Source organism: Polyodon spathula, chromosome 2, assembly GCF_017654505.1.
Source record: "Polyodon spathula isolate WHYD16114869_AA chromosome 2, ASM1765450v1, whole genome shotgun sequence".
NCBI lineage: Eukaryota > Metazoa > Chordata > Actinopteri > Acipenseriformes > Polyodontidae > Polyodon > Polyodon spathula.
Genome location: NC_054535.1, coordinates 24,026,970 through 24,041,918, shown reverse-complemented (window position 1 = coordinate 24,041,918; position 14,949 = coordinate 24,026,970). Strand labels below are relative to the sequence as shown.

General features: G+C 37.9%; 1 protein-coding gene across 5 annotated transcripts in view; it reads right to left on the bottom strand.

The window, feature by feature from the left end:
- exoc6b (exocyst complex component 6B) overlaps positions 1-14,949 on the bottom strand; it is a 210,895-nt gene that overhangs the window by 45,231 nt on the left and 150,715 nt on the right. For all 5 annotated transcript variants that reach the window (XM_041217990.1, XM_041218003.1, XM_041217996.1 and 2 more), the window contains one exon: positions 14,679-14,752. In XM_041217990.1, the coding sequence (XP_041073924.1) occupies positions 14,679-14,752 (74 nt within the window). The remainder of the gene's footprint in view (positions 1-14,678; positions 14,753-14,949) is intronic.

Here is a 14,949-nt window from a genome sequence, read left to right as displayed (position 1 = left end):
ACAATGGTTTGAAGTTGACGTTCTTTACCCAAACCATTCTGAGAAGCTCCAGAGCAGTTAACCAAGTAAACCCCCCATTGCTTTTTGTCACACTAGCCTGTGCAGAGAAAACACACAGCTCTCAGTTAGACAATCCATTTCACATCAGCCAGTTCCTGCCATGAATCTTAGATGCCAACTGCTTGAGAACTGACAACCTCACAGAAAATTGTCCTTAAACCAGGGGTGCACAATTCCAATCATTGAGGTCTAGAGCCCTCCAGGACCTTTATCACCTGCACCCAAAATGAACCAGTTTAACATCCTTCCAGATCGTCATCACTTAAATTAATGAATTTGTTCATTCATCAGTTATACCTATAAAGCCTGGAGGACTCCAGACAACGGGCACCTCATCTGTGCACCCCTGAACTATATACCATCCACATTTTTGGAATAGTTAATTTCTTACCCGTTTAAAATCTTGTTATGTGTTTGTTTTATATTATTTTCTATTGCTGTTCCAGATTAGGACATACTCATTTATATACTTTTTTTCTGGTGCTGCTTCTAAAAAAAAAATAATCCTAAAAGCTGAACTTCAGAAATAAAATAAAAGTTTTTGAAATGGAACCATGAAATTTACAACAACCTGATTATATTAAAGGTTATAGGTGCTGCCAGAGGTAATTCAAAATTGATTTCCTGTGCGGTTTGAGTACACTGCAAAACAATACAACTATAGCCAAAAGTTTTGCATGACCCTAGAATTATCGAATTTTGCTTGATAAAGTCGAATTAAACCTACTGAATAATGTTACGTTAACATATTAAATTACATACCACTTTTTAGTTTTCCACATCACGACAAACTGAAAAAATTGACATTTTGAAATCTAACATGAAAACACTCAATTTCTGAAGACGTCAGAAATCTTGACACGTGTTACTCAATTAGAAGTAATCAAAAGGTGACAATTAGAAGTGAGAACGATTAGAGTTAAGCTATACATGCATGATTTTTTAACTATAGAGCAAGCCATGGGGCAGAGCCATAACTTCTCGGGAACACACTCAGCCACTTGATAAGGAACGTTTTAGCAGTCGTAAGATAGCCTGCCCCCCTCCATTTCAAAGAAATGTGAATAATATTTAGGTAAAAATTCCTGTCAAATTTCTGCAATAAACATTTAATTTGAATCAGATGGCACGGCCAAAGGAATAATGCATTGTTAGTGGAGAAAAAGTCAGCCATGCAATTTCCAATAAAATGACACCTACCAAAAGTCAGTAGCACAAATTGTTTTTGAGTAAAAAGTTGATAAATGTTAGAGCAGGTATGGGGGTGCCTTATCAACTACATTTTGACATCTTTAGAACCTCTGACCACAAAAACCCATTGTTTTTCATTGTAAGTTATGCAGTTGAAGTGGAAGTAACAGAATGTGGTGTTATAAAGGATATGAACACTGGTTTATGTGGTGTGCTTTCTTATTGTCCTCTAAGGACTTTTTTCTTTCTTTTTTTGGCAAACTAAAAAAAAAAAAAAGGAAAACGAGGCCAGAAATCTTTTCTTTCATGATTTCCTACATCAAGGTAGACAAGCCAGAAAATTATTTCAGTTATGGCTTCACAATTGATGGGCTCCAAGTGTACGAGATTCTATACAAATCGGTAGATTGTGTTGTTCATACAAATCTACCTGCACTTAGGCTGTTCATACTGGGTCCGTTTAGAGCAGTGGTCCTCAAAGTCATGCCTGCGGGCAAATTCGTGCCCGCGAAGCCAGGCCATCGTGCCCACGGCAGCTGTTTTTAAAATATGGGTCGTGAACACATTTCTGGTGGGTCGTAGCGTGGAAAAATAAAGAAAGGTTAAAACATGTTTTCCAACAAAAGGATCACAGCAGTCTGCTGATAGTGCTGCTTCCTTATGCTGTGCTTCTACATTTTTTTTTTCTGAATGGCTTTTGTGATACGATCAACCAATTGAATATCTGCAATATCTGCGGTAGCCCAATCATAAGTTAGCTGGGTGGGACATAAACTTTGTCTGTTTCAGGTGCAGGTACAGAATGTAAGTTTAACCAATAAGAGAGTCAAATATCTGCCAAGTTTTACGCAGCTGGCCAATCATAACCAAACAGACCGTTCACAGCATTCCGTATGAGAATTGAAGGCGAGTGAGTAGTCAAAAGGAAAGTGTAAGATCTGACGCTGTCCAATCATTCATGCACAAGAGGAGGGGTGTCAATATGTTAGTAAGCACTGAATTTCGCCGACTGTTATTGAGAAAAATAATACATTTCAGTATTTAGAATTTAATTTTCTATCTCTGTATTTTTTTTTTAATGGAGATGAGCAATCTTTAAAACAGAGTAGTATTGACAAATCTGTCAAATTGAAACAAAGGGAAATGCTATCTACACTTATTTTTATTTTAGTTTATTCATGGTTATCTGTGTAAACATGCTATTTAAAAAGATATTTCCATTGCATCATTTACACAAATTATTTAAAGAATAAGCACAGCAAGCACAATTACTGCCTGAGACTTGGCCTTATCAGAGTGAGCCAAGAATAACCCCACTAAAATTCAAAGAATATATATATATATATATATATATATATATATATATATATATATATATATATATATATATATATATATATAGTATATGTTGCAAGAAGGCACTGTGTAAGATAAGAACCCAATAGTCAGCGTGCTCACAAATAGCCAAGCAACATCAATTTTACTTGAGGACCACTGGTTTAGAGGGTTTGGTCCGTTTGGTTGGCTTGCTCAATGTGAACAACTGCTGGACTTGGTCCTTTTGTACATAGGAAACTAACTATACAAAGTAACCTAACTCGGAAGTAAACATTTCGCACATTTCACATTCTGAGGAAACAAGTACAGCAAAAAACTAAGATGTCTCGGGGGGGGGGGGGGGGGGGGGGGGGAATTACATGGACAGTGTGAGAAACTTCTCAAAGGCTACACGAGAAGGGTTTTAATAGAAACTGTGAACATATGTAGGCTTAAAGTGAAGAAACATACCACAACTCAAACCACATCTAAACTAACAAGTGCACTTGCAAATTGTGATCACAGATTAGTGTGATCAGCAAGCACATTGATACATTGTTTCAAAATAAATGAACCCGATTAAGTCAGATTGAAACTGACCCAGAATAAATGCAGCTTTATAGACACATCTTGGAATAGCTAGACAATTATGTTTCAGGTTTTTTACCCCAAAGTAGAAATTTAGGGACAGAGGCTGGAGAAAATGACATACATAGACAATTGAGACTCCCCTTTCTCAGCAAACAGTCAGATATTTGGATATCACACAATCTAACAACTCACCTGATAGTGATTTGGCATTAAAATAAAATAATGACCAATCTAAGATTTTCAATTCAGGATTTGGGATTTATAGTGCTTTGTACTGTAGGTGGTTGCATGAAGCAGTGCACATTAAAACCACAAAGCAATGAACTGTAAATCTTACTCTGCATTGACTTTAGTGACAGCTGTGATGCTGTATTTTTGAAAAATGAAGGCCAGAGTTTTGCATATGGACACATTTCCCCCACCACTCTCACCACCCAAAGTCTCTGGGGCTGTGTTGTGCTGCAGAACTCTGTAGTCAAAAGGTTAGACATTAAATTGAAAACTAGATTGAAAGTTTCTAAAGAAACTTTGTCTGCGTTGTATGATTGTTTTGTATAGCATGTAATTTTAAAAGTATGGTAGAAGCAGTTTCAATACTAAAAATGAGTCTACCTGCAGTAGGTAAAATTATTTAAACTGTTAAAACAGTCAATTGTCCAGTTTGACCAATAACAAGAGGTCAAAGGTCAACATCCAAGACTTATTTAGAAAGCTCTTAATTGGTTTCCTAGTCATGTTCAATGGTACATATGAGCCTATCTGCAGTCTGTAAGTAGATTTAAATTGTCAGAAACTTCCTGAGGTCAAAGGTCAAGGTCCACTACATTTTTGTAAAGGGTATAGTTGGTTTCCTATACATGTTCAATAGTAAATATGCGCCTATCTGCAGTATTTATGGAGATAAAAGCTGTTAAAGCAGTCTATTGTCCAGTCTGACCATGAACGAGAGGTCAAAGTTCAAAGTCCAAGACATTTTTAGAAAGCTCTTAGATGGTTTCCTATGTGTTCAATAGTAAATATGAGTGTATCTGCAGTTTTTAAGGAGATTTAAGCTATTACAGCATTTAGTTGTAATTTGACCAGTGATGAAAGGTCAAAGGTCAAATTAAACAGCATTTTTAGACAGACTGGCAGTTTCCTGTTAGTGTTCAATAGCAACCAGTACCCAAAAAGCACTCTGTAAGGAGCTATAAGCTTTGAAAAATGAGTTTAGTTTTTCTTGGCAAAATGCCAAAATTATATATCTGGCTCTAAAAGGCCACAGGTCAAGGGCAAGGACATATTTTTTATAGAGCATACAATGGTTCCTATATGAGTTCAATACAGACTATATGCCTATCTGCCATCTTTCAGGAGCTATGAGCTGTCCAGTTTTAGTGGTCATTTTTTAATTAGCCAAATGTCCATTATCTTGGTCCAGGAAGGTCATAGGTTGACGGGGGAAAAAAAAAAGTTGGTCTTATAGAGAACCAATGGATTCCTATACATGTTCAATAGTAACTATGACCCTATCTTGTCCCTGTAAGGACTTCTAAGCTGCTTAATTTTGGGGGGTCATGGCCTGTGACCCCCAAATCCATAAGTGCAATCGGCACCAAAAGTAATAGCAACTCAAGTCAGATAGAGTGCAATAGTTGTGCCAACTTTCGAGTTGATCAGTTCAAAGCTCTAGGAGGAGATGGATTCCAAAAAATCTGTCAGAAAAATCGAATAAAGAAACTGAGAGAAAACAATGTCTGTGTTTTAAAACACAGACAATTATAGGTATATTGACAATTAAATGCTGTCAAAAGTGACACCTGTTAGCTGATTTCACAATGTTAAAAATACAACCAAAAGGAAGCCATGCAAGAGAGTATGCTATATAAAAGGCAAGGTGATGTGGGAGACTTGTTTGCAGCAAGGAGGAGACAAGGACAAAGAAACATTTAACATATTGCAAAGAGCTCATTTTATAACCCTTCTGGTCAAGTCAGCTTGTAACTTACGGTTTATAATACCAGTACCATATTGTTTTGCAAACTCCAATTTTCAATATGTTTCATAGCTTACACAACAAAACAGAAAGTCTGCAAATAGAGAACATAGAATCTATGTAAAAAAAAAAGGTTCTTGGAAGCACCTAAAAAGGTCTCCCCACAGTGGCAAAGCAAGGTTCTAATGGGAGCCTTTACTTCTTAGAGTGTAGGCATTATTAACAGAAAAGAGGAGGAGATTAAGAAAAGATGGAACGATATCCAGAGGCGCACAAAAGAAAAAGTCTCATATAAAATGAGGGCTCATCTGCCACTGTTACTTTATTAATATCTAAAGAATGTTTTTTTGTAATATGACATTCTTGTATTTAACAATACTGGCTCAGGTAGTATTGTTAAATTGGGAAAGAAAACAGACAAAAAAAAAGACAGAGGGACAGATAAAGTAGTTAGTTTGTAAGAATTGTAAGAAGCTGAACTAATATGCAAAGCACAGTAACTGGATGAGGCATCATAATGTATAAACAACCTACTACAAACTCTGAGGTGGTATTTATTTATTTATTAAGAAGCCACAGCACATTCCATATTTTATTAATTTGTCCTGGTGATGTATTTTGAGCTTGTAACACGTCTTCATGTGTTACAAGTATAGCTTGTACCAAACTCTCCAATTCCATATTGGTAAATTTCAGTTTTCGCTTCTGAGCATCTTCATTACCATGGCTAATACCAGGCTGAGGTCTTTGTGTGCCATTCATTTTTTTTTGGAATGTGTAGCCTACACATGCAGAGTTGACCCAAACCCGCTATTTATTGTGAGAGGTAAAGCAGGCGATTCTGCAATAAACCAATTTAAATACACCTCACTGCAATTACCTAATTAGTCTTATAAAATAGGTTGTTATTTTGATGCTGAGTGCGACCATACTGAACACGCACATTACGTGGCTTTTTGCGGTCAGTTTTTCCCCTTTATAAATTTGGGCCTCAGTGTTTTACAACAGGCCATACAAGCACTTAAATGAATCACAGCATGAAATAATCATATAAAATAATTAAAATACTGTTATTTTAAACCCTAACCTTTTGGTTAAAGCAGCAATGCAATGTGGAGAGTAGTGCATTTGAACAGCTCAGTAGTTACAGAAGTTGCTAAGCTGCAATATGGAAGATGGGTTTGAGCAAGCTCAGTGATTGGAGATGTGGACTGCAGTCGAATTGATTATCTCAGTCGTTTGAAACTGGTAGGTTAGTGGTTACAGTGTTGGGTAGTTTTGTTAAAGACAGTGGGGTCAGGCAGTTCAGTAGTTCAAATTCCTGGTTCTATTCTACTGTGTAGGCAGTGAGAATAAGAAGCTTGGTGATTAGAATACTGTGCTACAATGATAAGAATCTTATCCCTAGTTCTGTTAACCAAAGTCACGTGCAGACAAAATGTTTAAGGCGGTTTCACTAAGTTTTTCCAATGTTGTGGCAGTAACAGAGACAACGTGCCAAGATGTTGTAAGGTTATCCAAGTGGTACTGAACTAGAATGGAGACAAACATCTGCAGTGGGATTAAATGCTGCTCGCTGGGATTTGTTGATATGTATAAAGACATGTATAATGTTAGGGGCTAAAGGGACACTGATCTGTGCTCGACAGAACGGAAACAGTTTACAGTCATGCTGCTCTGCTGTACAAAATGCAATCAAAACACTGAGTCAGCCTAGCCCAGCCGATCAAGCCTTCACTTGTGTGCGAACAAACCAAAAGCACTTCTTTCCAAATACATACTATACATGTTAAGTTGTTTAAAATCCCTGTTCTAAAGAAACCTTGACATTTTATAAATATTTCATGACTGGGATCCAAATTAAAAGGAAAATATTTCTTGAACCGTAGTGGAAGTCTTCCAGGGCTGTAATTAGAGGTTTCTCTTCCCAAGCCCAAGATGCCAACATCCTTCCTCTTGGGTTGACTGGAAAACGAGTGACAGCGTTGCAGTACTATCCCCCTAACATCCCCCACCCCACCCTGAAGTGAAACAGCAGCACGCTCCTCTCTGTGCCCACTTCTACTGAGCAACACCCCATCAATATCTACCCCTCCCTCCACCTTCCAAACCACTCCCATCAGCATCAACCACTCCTACTGTCTTCCACTTCAGCTTCTGATAATGCGCAGATGTCAATGAACAAGGCTTGAATTACCAAAATCCAGTCCAGACTGGGCAACCACATCTCTTCCAAACTTGTAGAAGTTACCTTTGCATCAGAAAAGTAAGATTTACAGGTTTAAAAAGTAGTGTTAATGTAGAACCTGCTACAGTCAGCATTCGTATACAGGTCAGTTGTGTTTTACTGACCTTGTATTAAGAATAAAATCAATCCATATATATATATATATATATATATATATATATATATATATATATATATATATATATATATATATATATATATATATATATATATATACACACACAGCTCTGGAAAAAATTAAGAGACCACTACAAATTTTTCTTAAATCAGCATCTCTACATGTATGGCAGCCATTCCATTCCAGTGTCTGTTGAATTCCAACACAGGCACACCTCATTCTACTGAATGAGGTACTGATTAGGGGATCACCTGAACCAAATCTTATTTAACGAGGAAAAGTATAAAAACCACTCCTGTGGTCATCACTATCCTCTTGCAATAGGACCAGCTGGATGGCAAAACAGTGCTAGTAGTACCTCAAAAGTAATTGGAATAAAAAAATAACTATTGACCATGCCCAAAGAGTTGAAAAGGAAAGTTTTGAGTGAGGAAAAGAAGGGTTCAGTTCTGGCTTTACTGGCAGAGGGATACAGTGAGTGTCGGGTTGCTTCCATCCTTAAAATTTCAAAGACGGCGGTTCATAAGAACAAGGTCAAGCAGCACACATTGGGGACAACAAAGCTACAGACCAGCAGAGGGCGAAAACGACTCTCCACTGACCGGGATGACCGCCAACTCATTCGAATGTCACTCAGCAACCGTAGAATGACATCAACTGACCTACAAAAAGAATGGCAAACGGCAGCTGGGGTGAAGTGCACAGCGAGGACGGTTCGAAACAGGCTCCTAGGGGCAGGGCTGAAGTCGTGCAAAGCTAGAAAAAAGCCCTTCATCAATGAGAAGCAAAGAAGAGCCAGGCTGAGGTTTGCAAAAGACCATAAGGATTGGACCGTAGAGGACTGGAGTAAGGTCATCTTCTCTGATGAGTCCAATTTTCAGCTTTGCCCAACACCTGGTCGTCTAATGGTTAGACGGAGACCTGGAGAGGCCTACAAGCCACAGTGTCTCGCACCCACTGTGAAATGTGGTGGAGGATCGGTGATGATCTGGGGGTGCTTCAGCAAGGCTGGAATCGGGCAGATTTGTCTTTATGAAGGACGCATGAATCAAGGTTGTCCTGGAAGAAAACTTGCTTCCATCTGCTCTGACAATGTTCCCCAACTCTGAGGATTGTTTTTTCCAGCAGGACAATGCTCCATGCCACACAGCCAGGTCAATCAAGGTGTGGATGGAGGACCACCAGATCAAGACCCTGTCATGGCCAGCCCAATCTCCAGACCTGAACCCCATTGAAAACCTCTGGAATGTGATCAAGAGGAAGATGGATGGTCACAAGCCATCAAACAAAGCCGAGCTGCTTGAATTTTTGCGCCAGGAGTGGCATAAAGTCACCCAACATCAATGTGAAAGACTGGTGGAGAGCATGCCAAGACGCATGAAAGCTGTGATTGAAAATCAGGGTTATTCCACCAAATCTTGATTTCTGAACTCTTCCTAAGTTGAAACATTAGTATTGTGTTGTTTAAAAATGAATATGAACTTATTTTCTTTGCATTATTCGAGGTCTGACAACACTGCATCTTTTTTGTTATTTTGACCAGTTGTCATTTTCTGCAAATAAATGCTCTAAATGACAATATTTTTATTTGGAATTTGGGAGAAATGTTGTCAGTAGTTTATAGAATAAAACAAAACTGTTCATTTTACCCAAACACATACCTTTAAATAGTAAAACCAGAGAAACTGATAATTTTGCAGTGGTCTCTTAATTTTTTCCAGAGCTGTGTGTATATATATATATATATATATATATATATATATATATATATATATATATATATATATATATAACAAATTAATGCACTTACCATTCACGTGCAATTTTCGACCAGTTTTCTCATACAAAGCCCAGCTCTTCAATGTTACAGTTGACTTGTTTAACCATCACAGCCCGCATTTTTTTTTTTTTTTCTGGCATGACAAATCACTCTGACTTTATTGTGCATTGCAGTTACACAGCGCTTCCTACAAACACAAAGCGAACGAGACAAGGCACGGTAATGTAAAAGTTAATCATCAAACAGTTTTAGATACTGTGATGCACTTTTCTTTTTAAATCTGTGATCTTTATTTGTTTTTGAGTATTTTCATTTGCAAGTGAATTGTGACATTAGGGCCTTATCGAGCACCATACTCTGCAATTTTAAAGACTGACTTTGGATACTGTTTTAATTCTGGAAACTGGTGTTTTTATAATCTTTTGCTAAATTGCACTGCATTGCCTTTTACTGTTTAAGCAGTTCTGTGGGTAACATTTTGATTTCATTTTGCTGTTGTGACGTTAATGAGGAATTTTACATACTTCTACAGCACATGCCGGATTTAAAAGTATGTACTGTATTACAGTCCACGTGTCCAGTCAAGACTTTTGGCATGTGATATTTTCAGAATCATACTGTTCTGATTACTTCTGTTGAAAATATAGTACTGTACCAACAAAACCAACTACAGTACATCTAAAAGGAAGCCTACTTATTTTAAAACACATCCTTTTCAGCTATGTATTTTTTACATTGCATCTTTTTTTTTTTTGTGTTCCCTGAAATAATGGACAAGCTTATGTCTTTCACTGCTGTGCTATTCCCCCAACTTGGGTGCTAACACATTTCAGTGAAAGAATCTCTCTGTGTACAGTTCCTCAAACCCAAGTCATGTTTTGTCTTTCAGTACGAAATGTGTGTTTGGGTGGTAGGGGGCAGGTTAGGTGGTGTCAAATCAGATGAAATAATCAGGTATGCGTCACACCCGTTTAACTGTCACTGAAATCAAAATTTTATAGGGTTGGATATGCGAGTACTGACTATAAAACGAAAATCATTGTTTTGCTTTACTCAGGCCAGTGACCACAATGTTACATTTTAGTGCTATAATACCACAATAAACTACCATTTACTCCAGCAGCAGGTAGGGGCATAATGATACACTAATGTCATGATACGATGCTTATTGTAATATGCAGACCATGATACAACTGATGTTCACAATGGGATACTTGATTACATCTTAAATGAGATAGAGGATCATGTATTCATACCAGCTATACCACTTATTTTATTTCTGTATCATGATAAACATGTCAAGTATCAAGATTCATTATTATTCCCCTACAGACCGGCTGACTTATTTCATGCAGGCAACGCTGTTTGGACTCTGTCCTCCAGAAGCCTGTGTTGTTGTGCTCCCATTAATCATGCTAACTGTAGAAATCAGTGTCATGGTTTTTATGCTCCAAAAGGTTTTTTTCCACTCTGAGCGGCCAACAGCATTTTAAAACCTTCCCTGGAATTCCGTCAATATGACAGTTGGCTTCCCACAAAAATGAGCTATGTGACCTTGGCAGGCCTTTTATTGGGACCTATATTTTGTTAGTAATTGTGACCACTTTTTAAACACAAAAGCAAAAGGTACAGAAGCTGTACAGAGATAGACAAGCCATACAGAGGGCTAGAACACACTCCTACAATACAAGGACACAACTGTTTCAAAGAATGCCCACTCTACTAGCAATTCCTGAAAGTAATTCCAAATGTAATCCTATGGGAATCTTAAGCAGATTTCAGACATCAATTCAAAGTTAATCAATTCACGTAAATTGACGTTCTACCAAGGCCCTTTCTACTCTGAACAATACAGATTCCCATGACATTCTTTTGGAAAAATGGCTAAATTCCTTCTGCACTGGCAAAGAGGGATGAGCAGGTGTAGATTGTGCTGTGTCAGGGATTCCTCATTGAATCTTGTGTTAATCTTTAAGAGACCCGACACACTGAGGTTAGCTACTGATCACCAATCATTAATAATGGACTGATGAGGCCACTGGTTTTCCCAGATCTTGCAAGAATGAGGTGCAGTGCAGACACAATCGGCTGAGCAGATGTAACATAATTTATAATACAGTATACAATCCCAAAACTACATTGCCCTCTCTACAATCGATTTATCTTTGCAACTGATAATCCAAGAGCCTACACCATAATGTTTAGCGTTTGATAACTGCTTGATAATGTAAATGTGTCCTCTCTATATATATGTTCAAAAGCTTGGAAACAACCAGTGGTTTACATCATGACTAGGGGTGGGAATTGGGCTATCCATTTTCTTTCTCAGTCACACGCTATACTTACTAATTATCTTGGGATCATCTCTTTAAAAATATGCTTAATATTTTAATGAGCAAGACATCCCACAAACAGAATGGTACCCCAAAATGTTCTCCTTTTTCTAGCAAAGCGGTACAACTAGTGATGGGGAGTTTGTTGGTGGGCAATACAATCATCACCTGCTAGTCTTGCTGTAAACCATTTGTTTCCAAATGTTTGAACTGTAATTCTATATATATATATATATATATATATATATATATATATATATATATATATATATATATATATATATATATATAGAGAGAGAGAGAGAGAGAGAGAGAGAGAGAGAGAGAGAGAGAGAGAGAGAGAGAGAGAGAGAAATGCAGAGGAAGAGCTATCTTTACAAACACTTGCATTTTCCTTCTTATTACTGCACAGTTCAAATACCAAACTGATTCTCTCTCCAAAACTGAGCCTAAGCTTGCCCAGAGAAGGAAGATCAAGCTTCAACGCTGCTGACAGCAAGACGGCCTTCTTGAAACCTGAAGTCAGGCATGTGCAGATCTGATGACATATCCAGTAATGTTTAAATTAGAGATGATTCGAATTCCAGAATGGGATGGAAGGAGGCCAGAGATGAAGCCACACTCACCACTAGTGGTTTGAAGGACTCTTGAAATGAATTCCTTTTAAATGATTTAGTATTCTGAAGTGCATTTTCAAACTTTCAAACTTAAACAGCACCCGTCTACCTAGATGTTTCTACTGTGCTACCTGGAGGCGGAAGCCGAAACATTGTAGCTAATTATTAATATAGCAAGTTTTCAGTTTATCAATTACTTTTCATATTTATATATTTCACTCAATGTTTTTTGTTTCTTTATGCAAGTCAAGGTTGTTATAATAGTAAAAAACACTAGTCAAGGCTTTGAGTAAATTGCAATGTGTCTATATATATAAATATATATATATATATATATATATATATATATATATATATATATATATATATATATATATCATGTACAGTATTTAGAGGGGATACTATTAGGAATGTGCGTTACTAAAGCAGACACAACATGTCAGGTAGACAGGCAAGTATGTAATTCTTTAAAAGATAAGAAAGAGAGAGAAACATAAGAAAATGTCCTAACAAGAGGGGTCTATTCCGCTCATCAATACTTGTCCCATTCCTAGTAGCTGGTTGATTATCAAATTTTGTCAGGTTGGGTCTTGAAGGATCCTAATGATTCAGCATCAATAACATGACAAGGTAACTCTCACCACTTTCTATGTAAAGAAGTCTGTCTCCACTTAATACCCAACTGTGTCCTCTGTTCAATCAACCCCCCCACCGTTATAAGGCTAAATAATTTTCTGTCACCCTATCTTCTTGGCTCATTCCTTTAATCCCAGTGCTTTTCTACATTCCCTCAGGCCTGTCCACCAAATAACTCACAATTCAATACCATTGACTAAAGTGCATTCAATGCAGTGTCTCAAAGAGATGTACAACACAAACTATGTAAAATAATGCGGAGCCAGAAGTATGACCAAATGTGGACCTAAATAATTTGAACATTTATCCTTTGATGGTCTGCACACTGTTCAAAATTACTTTTACAACCACCACTTTAAAAAGTCACACGCTTATAAATTGAAAAAAAAAAAAAAAAAAAAAAAACACTGCTGGAAAGAAGACTATCACAGTATAATGAGATCTCCTGTACTAGAGTCTGGACTTTCGCACGATTACACAATTAAAAGAAAAGCTATTAAGAAATGGAAAACTAGGACACTTGCTACACGTTCCATTTGCAAAAGTTCTGGGGGTTGCATAATTGCCCCGTACCATCACAGGGCATAAGGAAGTCTCAAACAAACTCCTATCAAGATGATTTATCTATTCCTTTCAATGTCTGAAGCAAAACACACAGGTCATTTCGTTAGTTCCACAGGATGGAATCCCCAACCCCCCAAAATAAGAGACAGCAGATTATGAATCGTTTTTCTCTTTGAAATTATAATAATAATAAAAATAAATAAATAATGAAAAGGGCTTAAATCCTGCTTGGACTGAAAGAAAAAAAAGGTTATCTGAATGCTTTTCTCATTTTTTGGGTTTTAAAAAAAAAAAAAAAAAAAAAGCAAAACTACGCTAGCTCCCGAAATAAACAAAAAAAAATAATAAAACAAGGGGTACTGCATCATTATGCCAGCGGAGACAAAACCAGATTGTTTTAACAGGAAGAAAGCCGCATCCGTCACTGGCTGCGATTTCATTCATACTTCTTCTCCAAGCTCATCCATCTTCGAAACTGAAGCGATGACACAGATGCAGGTTCGTTCTCTCTTTTTTTTTGTTTAGCTTCTTCTTGTTTAAAGAAATCAATACGGTCATCATTCTATCCAGAATTAATGGCATACATTTCCACCCCCACAGACATATACACTCAGACCAAATCTCCAGACTAACTTGCCAGGAAGCGTTGGTACCTGCTTAGATTGACAGCCCCACAATGAGAGCTCATGCTGAGGTAAGCAAAAGAGGGGCCGAGGCCTATTGTGTGTCCTTCCTTATAAACAGACACTTTGTCGAAGAGATGGATGCAAATTTCTTTACTCAACAATTTATATGAAAAAAGCCACCCCATCTCCCTCCCTCTCTTTCTCTCTCTGCAAGCACCATTATACAGAAAGGGCTCCTCATATCCTCAGTCTTTCCTTGCTAAGTCAGTGGAATCACTATCAAGGCTCTTCAGCCACTAGCCATAGTTGGGGGTCAACTAGAGGTTTGTACCTTTAACCCCTCACTCCCAAGCCAAATCAAAATTCATAAACAGAAGACAAATGGAATGAGAGAGCGAGAGGAGAGAAATGAGAGAGGGAGAAGCAAAATAGGTTTCAATACAGGAGTGGAGGGAGGAAGGCGGAGGGGGGGTGGGGGGTGTAGGGCTTTTCTTGTGTATGAAAAGTACCAAACTGCTCAAAAGCAAGCCTTATACATAAACGACAGACAAAAAAAACCAAAAAAACTTCAAAACAAAACTCGGGGGGGGTAAGCAAAAGGAGCAAAAAGACAAAGACCTACTTGTCTCAAGTCGATGAAGGCCAACAACAAAGTGTCCCCCTGAAACCCAGGCACTGGCCCCGATCTGGCAAAGCCTGTGGGAAAGCAGAGAAGATAAAGAGGGACATTAAATAGCATGGACAGGGAGATTGGCAGACGGATGACAGCGGGGACAACGAAGGCCGGGGGAGAGAAGGGCAGCCGTACTATGGAGTCATGTCTCCGGGCCTGCCACCGCTTTGTTCACCCTTCAAAATTTGTGTCATCAAAACGGCATTAATTCCCAGCCGCC